This window comes from Sceloporus occidentalis, unplaced genomic scaffold (genome assembly GCF_023333645.1).
Source record: "Sceloporus occidentalis isolate IW3139 unplaced genomic scaffold, rSceOcc1.0.p SCAF_63, whole genome shotgun sequence".
NCBI classification, from domain to species: Eukaryota; Metazoa; Chordata; class Lepidosauria; order Squamata; family Phrynosomatidae; genus Sceloporus; species Sceloporus occidentalis.
Window position 1 is genome coordinate 2,728,417 of NW_028317043.1, and position 7,625 is coordinate 2,736,041.

At 38.7% G+C, this 7,625-nt stretch overlaps 1 protein-coding gene across 1 annotated transcript in view; it reads right to left on the reverse strand.

Moving 5' to 3' along the window:
• LOC149287186 (supervillin-like) overlaps positions 1-7,107 on the reverse strand; it is a 47,156-nt gene extending 40,049 nt beyond the window's left edge. The window contains exons 1-3 of the mRNA XM_089493181.1: positions 7,085-7,107; positions 6,875-7,005; positions 6,113-6,761 (exon numbers count right to left, since the gene is read on the reverse strand). Coding sequence (XP_089349307.1) covers positions 6,113-6,761; positions 6,875-7,005; positions 7,085-7,092 — 788 coding nt within the window. The 5' untranslated portion in view covers positions 7,093-7,107. The remainder of the gene's footprint in view (positions 1-6,112; positions 6,762-6,874; positions 7,006-7,084) is intronic.
• Positions 7,108-7,625: the final 518 nt, after the last annotated feature.

The window sequence follows — 7,625 nt, forward strand, 5'->3', positions numbered from 1 at the left end:
TTTTCTCACTATTTATTCTGGGTTGAGCTGTAAGACGCCCCATTACACAGCTGGGGAAATGAACTTGTCACGGGATTCGTGTAGTAAGAATAAATGTTGACCACTTACTAGGTGATTAGGTGGCCCTTCTACATACACCCCAAGGAAAATATGGCTACATGAAAGAATTCAGCCTAATACTTACATGTTGGTGCTAGGTGGAGATAAGTGAAAAGTATCCAAGGAAGTAGGGTGTTAATGGTTTCCTTTGTGGCACAAGATACTATGTTTAAAACATTTAACATATTAATGTGATTTTTTTAGGTTCCTTCATGGAGTTACAATAGCTATTTGATAAAAATACGACATTCTAGACCTTCACCACTAAAAATTGTTTCCTCTTCTCTCCATTGAACAATACATATGGAGGAGGACAGCAGTGCAGAACGTCTTTGCTACAATGAAATTCATTTTCTACAAGCAAAAGGCAGTAAGAAAAAGCTGGGTAGCTCCTGAGTTGCTGTGCTGTATCACGCATCCCTGATCCCTTCGTAATGAGTTAATAACCAGAATCATTGACTATAGAACACAAGGCACATTTAAAACGGAGGAATTGCGTATGTACAGGTACTCCTATTTTGCACAAGTACAGATAGTGAAATAATACTACTGGTTCCATCATAGACCCTTCCAAAAGGTTTTCATATAAAAATATATCCAAAGCAGGATTATGGTTAATGTCATGCAATAACTATTTGGGGGTCAACCTCATCAGACTCCAAACATTAAGTGCTCAGCTACAGCTACAAAAAGCTGGACCATTTCCATAAGTAATAAGCATTTGAAATGCAAAGTTTTTTTAAACCAGGAGTTTAAAATTCTTGCTTTAAGATTCTGTATAGATTTTTACTTGAAAAAAAGTACAGGCTAGGAATCCTAATTTGACTGATAATATAAAAGATGCCGTTGTCTGGCTTTCAGTTACAGACAGGGATGTCCAACCGTGAGGACAGCATAGAATATTTAGGGTGGCAAACTTTGTTACTTTAAGTGATGTATATACAGAGCTTTTAAAGAAACCTTGCAAGAAGTTACAACTTTACCAAATACCCATAAACTTTACCATGGCCCATTTTAAATTCAGCCCTGCTATGAACACAGCCCCATTTAGGAAGACTCCATAAACTAACTGTAAAGAGTACAAAGCTTTAGGATCATATAAAGCATCCTTTTACAAGTGGCATTTATACCATTTAGAAACTGCATGCTAAATTGGCAAAACATGTCCAGCAATGGAATACCATTAGGCTACTTTTATAACCCATCTAGATGCAACTTGATGGCTACAATGTAGGCTTCCCATTATTGTAACAACAGTGTTTAACAGATAACAAAAGTTACACATCCTCTGGATAAATCCTGCGATGACTACGTTTGGACACAAGGGAAATCTGGATGTGGGATTCATAATTTATGACTGGAGGTCCGATAACGAGGACCCTTCTCTGGAAACGAGATCTTGACTGGTTTGATTGTTAAACTGATAACGTGCTGTGCCATTTCAATAATAAAGGAAAAGGAAATATATTTAATACATGGTACATTAAGTTTAATGGATTTGCTTTACTGCACACCATAAGTGGGATTTTAAAATCATGCTAATTAAATGGGAAATTTGTATTAGAAAAAAATTCAGATCACCAAATGCCAATCAGTTATGTGTATGGAAAAGGGGCACATTTCACAAGTGCAAACAGGTAGCTTATTGAAGCCATTGAGTTAATGGAGGGAATTATATGGTTAATATGGAAGTGTGTTATACTTGGTGGCCAGCAGCTCAATTAGAAGTGTGAGGATTAGCCACAAGCTCTGGTACCTGGAAGGCCAGCTGATGAGAGACGGGGTTTCCCCATCTGAATCTTTCTGGAGGTACCATTCAGGCTTCGGCTTCCCTGAACTGCCGTATGAAAAGACAGAACCTTAACATGATCCCATTATATAAAATATATACTTGTCATTAAATCGTTTGAGCACCAGATAAACGATTGAAAAACCGTACTGGTACTCCTGTAAGAACAATCTTTAGAACCCATAAAGTAGAACCGGTAGCACCTACAATAGCTCACTGAAGACCCTATGTATCTATGCTCAATGTAAATGCTACGTTAGAGAATCTTCTTCAGTTCATGCTCCTTCCCTGGAGAGTCTTGAAACAAAAGATGGGAGGTTAGCAAGTATTACAACAAATAAATTAAAAGCACAAACACTGTAAATGTACCCCGAAGGTAGGACTTTCAACATTTAATACCCCAGTCTTGCCCAATCGAGATTTTTTTTAGAACACAACGCGGGCCCATCTACAGCAACTACACGGCTGACTGATCTATTTAACATCTACCTCTACATACCACCTGTCGGCTGCTTTGTGCTCCAATACGCTATCCCTTTCATCCTTTATGCCCATGCTTTGGCCAAGCACCAAGTGCATGATCAGCGTTGCATTAATCTAGAACATGCTGGGTTAAGCCTGTCCATTCCTGCAGATATTGCTGCATTAATTCTTCCGATATTCCCAACAGTAATTGTCTTGACATAATCAGCCTATTTATTTCACTTTTTAAATGTAATAAACAGTCTAGTCCTCAAATCTGTTTTTTTTAATGTAAATTTGGAGAATGTTTGTCTGCTTTTCCTTCATTGGAGTTGCTCAAAAACAAGACTTATGTCTCACTGAATTCCTCCTTCGGCCGATTTCCTCTACAGGGATAAGATAAATTCAATCAGCCAGCGGATCATGAGTATCTTTCTCGGGGCCTCCTGGTCTTACATCAATTCCAGACTGACAGCGGCAATTCTTTTGACTACAGATATGTAGATGTCGGAAAATACCCAAAGATTACCCGGCATAACTGAACGGTTAGCAAGCATGAACATTTACATAAAAATGTTGGCAGGATATTAAAGATTTTCTCCAACTTTGATTTTCCTTTATTTGAAAAACCACATCTGTCGGAGGTGTAGAAGCGAGAACCCACTTTCTAACTAAAATACTAAATACACCTACGATCTGAAAACCGCATACAATATGTACATTGTGCCCTCATCTGAAGTCCCACAGATATTTGGGCATTTCACAAATCTGTGGGGCTATACCAAAAAGACACTATAGGACTAATACAAGGTACCTCTCCCACACTGACAGAAAATTCTATGTCTGGAGGATGGTGAATGTATCTATTCGAGCCCCACTAACAGAGAAATGCAGGAAAAAAATAAAAATATAAAACATATCCCTTAAATGCCACTATTTACAAAGTAGCGCATAAAATTAATCATAAGCGGTCCTTTTAAATGTAAGGGTGGAGACCCCTGCCCTACAGTTTATAAGGCACAAGATAGTCAAAGCCATCATTAGCTATACAGAAAGGAATCTATACGGTGTTACTGAAATACAATGTTCATGATTGCCTTATAAGAGGGGCGACCCATTCTGCTCTCTACAACCTAATGCCTACCAGGGTATTATCTCTCCAACTATTAGCATTTTACATCATAGCGTTACACAAAGCGGCATCATGAAAACATTGCAGGGGATATGAATATTAGGGTTTCCAAAGCGGCACAACAAGATACGTATGGCGCCATCATTATTGGTATAAAGCACCATTACGACATCCACAGCCATGTAAACTACTCTATCTACCAGATTTGTAGACCACTTGGTTGACTTGGCCCATCTCTGTGCCTAAATCACAAATGTCCTCAGACAAAAAAAAAACGTAAATAAAATATATAATTATCCAACAGTAATCATAACAAGTCGTCCCAAAGCCATCACCACCGCCGCTCTCCTACCTGCTTTCGGAATTAGTCGCAGGCACCGGTGCCAAGAGCAGCTGTGCATTAGGTAATAGTATTGCGGTCTCTGGACCTAATGAAACATGACCTGTTCCAATACTGAGAACTGAAAATTGGGAAGTTTTTCTAGCAGTTTTTGGCTTGGGAAAAGCAGCGTATTGTGAGAATTTTAGATCTTTACCTCCTTAGAGGGTTTCCAGGCTTCGGAAAGGTACTAAGTTTCCAATAAAACATTTGTGCGGTTTCAGATTTCTCAGCTGCAAGAAGTACGCAGAGAAAAAGCACTATCCCGATTCTAGATAGATTTAAATAATAAAAAAATGGATTGTAATCTTAAGATTCCTATATACTAATTAGCAGTTGTTTGGTCTAGTGATTTGGCTTAATGTAGGTTCTCCTTTCATAGTTGGGATAGTCCATTTGATTTATATAAACAATGAAGTCAGCTTTATTAAATTATATAACTTAAGTAGGTGTGGTAAAGTGTATGGGAGAGTGGTTGGTGGGATATATGTCTCACCTGGTTACCTCAGCCAGGCCTGGTAGCAAACCCAGGTGCTCTCAGGTGAGGCTTCCTAAGCTCGTTACTGGGGAGGAGGCCTTAAAAGAAAGGGCTGTTAGGTTTTCAGAGGGAGGGAGACACTGAATGAAGGAGCAGCTACAGCCAGCGCTGCAGCCCACCAGGTATGAAGCTTTACCCCATACAAAACTGGTTACTTTGCTTTGCGTCAGACCTTAGGCTGCTAGAGAGGTATCCTGCTGTTTAGTTAGAGCCGGACAGGCTTATAGTTTGTTTTGTTTACAAGGTGCTCTGTGATTACAACATCTAAATAAACACGCATTTACGTTGGAAACCTGTGTGAAACTGTCATTGCCGCCCCATGCGTGAGCTGTCCCCTACATAGGGTAAATCAAATTAAAAATTTACTGTGTCTTAGCTTATTTTCATCTTGAAGAAAGTACAATCATATATGTGCATTAGAAAGAAGTGAGACGCAACCTTTTTGGTAAGGGACGTTCGGCTATGTAAGAGATAGGGGAGAAGGGGGGGGGCAAACAAATACCAATTAGAATGCTCCTGACAGCAATTTTTTTTTTTATTGAGAAAGGGCCCTTTAATCTATAAAAGTTAGTCTATTCATGAGAGACTACAAGCTTAATCTTTTTAAAATAATTGGGGTGTGTGGGGGAACCACACCTTTGAACTACTATCCAAATCAATGGAGCTCAACTCCAGACCTTGAATGACACAGATTGTGGATATTCCCACTTGAGAATCTTGGTTAAAAGCATAATTAAAATGCTTGATTAGGTGAAAGAACACAGAATTCCTGGCTGCTTTGCGGTCCTGGGGGGGACTGGAGTTGAGCACCACTGATCTAAAGCTGTCTATTTAACTAATGAGTGATCAACAGAACATGTCACCTTCAAAGTCAAGCCAAATGAGACCATTTGAAATGTATAAATGGTGTATGAATTCCAATGGCTCTCTAGGCACCTTCATCTAAACTTGTGATTTGGGGTGAAACAGAGGCAAAGTGGAAAAAGGGTGATCACTAGACCGTTTTATCCTACACAATAGGCTTGAATAAGCAATGGGTATGTTGTCAAAGTGACTTGGGTGGAGGCAGCCATACAATGGATCAAAGTAACAAATCTTTAGCAAAATTAGCTTATTAAAAACAGAAGATGTGCACCTTCCAGACTACATCGTAACAAAATTTTCTGAAATATTTGCTAAAAATATATATGTGCAAGGATGACATTTTCAAAAGCAACACGGATGTGATGACAACCCATGATTACCAGGATATATTAGATGCACCTAAAGTCAAAAAAAAAATAAAAAAAAAATATATATATATATAATATATATATATATATATATATATATATATATATATATATATATATATATATATATAATATAATATAATTATAACCAAGCTTTTGTGGCAAAAACTGTAGTATAGGACCCGAGGCAACATACAAACACGCAAAAAAAAATAAAAAAATAAAAAATCTACGAAGCAATCACAAAAACTCAAATGAAAAGGAAATTGTTCCAATCCAAAGTAAAATATTACCTGGGGATCATGTGCTAAATATTAACATATGCTAACATCCTGCAGAAGGATTGACTACACAACAAACACATTTTACCATGATAAGCCAGAACAAAATAGGCAAAAAAAAAAAAACCAAAAAAACACGCAAAATGTTTGCTTTGTATGTTCTCTGTTCTGAGTAGTCTGCGTAATGGCCACACACTTACCCTTGTCTGCTTTCACTCTGCTGTTGATCAGATATGGGGGACGACGGACGCTTTGGGGATGAGGTCTGCGATGTACGTAGAGGAAACTTGGGTGACCTTGGAGCTTCATTTAAAGCAATGTCTTGTCTGCTTTGCCCCAAAATAGAGAAGGCAGATTTAGCATTACCATCTAACTCAGAGATGCTTTGAAACGCGTTATTGTTTTCCAGATTCTGAAGAACACTTTGCTCCGGCAGGTTCTCATTAAGGTCGTGATTCCTCGGCTGTAACGGGCGAACCCTTTGCGACTCCTGACTGTCTGGTCGATACAAGTAATCAGAACTACTATCCTTGCTTTCCTCCAGGTCACAGAGCCCTGACCTTTTCTCAGAGGTATCACTGTCTTTCCTCGATGACGTGAACCTTGAATGGTACTCTGAATCTGGCTCTGAATCTACAGCAATTCCGTATTTTTCCGCCAGCTGCCTCCTACGCTCTGCCTTGTATCGGGCAATGCGCTCGGCTTTTGATTCTTGTTCATGTGGATCATGTGGATCCATTTGAACAGAAGTAGATGAATCAACTGGGGGTCCTTGTGGTTGTATCCGGCTTCTCAATCTACAATGTGTTTCTATTGAAGAATCTGAGTTTTCTTCTTCATTTGAATGTCCTACAAAAAAAAAAAAAAAAGTCAAATATAGACAGTTGTTTTTTTTCTTCACTTTTCGAGTGAAAGACACAAACTATACTTAAATGAGCTGCAGAAAAAAGTTTGTTTCTTACCTATATGGGGGCTATATGCATCTGTTGCTCGCATATACCTCGGGGTGTCTTCCTCTAGTAAACGATTCTGCAGCATTATTGGAGGGGCCTCGTTTTCAATTCCTTCTAAGCGCCTTGCTATTCTCTCTTTTCTACGATAAAAACTGTCAAAACTTACAAAAAAATATTTTTTAAAAAATCCTAATGTCTACTTAATAGGCGTGCTCCTACCTTTTCATTTCGGAGATAACTTTACTGCTTGGCTCAAAGAGCTTCCTTAATTCTGAAACTAAAGTTTGATGGAAAGAACATTATACAAATATTATTGTAAGAGTATGAAGATAGCGGTTAAAGGGACAGTCCTATGTTTATTTTGCAATGTATATTCTATATAATTCTGTATTCTATAATGTCTATTATATATGGAGGTCAATCCAGTTTCAGATTCACAGATATCCAAACACAATAAGCAAAAGGAGGGTAGAATGCGAGGATTTTGGGTCCCAAAGAAGGACCTTTGAGAGGTATACGAATATCTCTAATTAAATCCCAGGGAAACACTTAAACATTGAATAGCACCTGCTTAACCGATACCAGAACTAGCCTGCGTGCTGCCCCCAGACAACAGCTGCTCCTTCCAGCAACCGGTGAAAGAATTAGCCAAAATACTTTAGGATACGAGCGATTTCACAGGTTTTCCACGGCTAAACTTTTCCATGAAACGCATCAAGGACAATAGTAACTCCTGAGTCCAGTACCAAGAGCTCAGCGC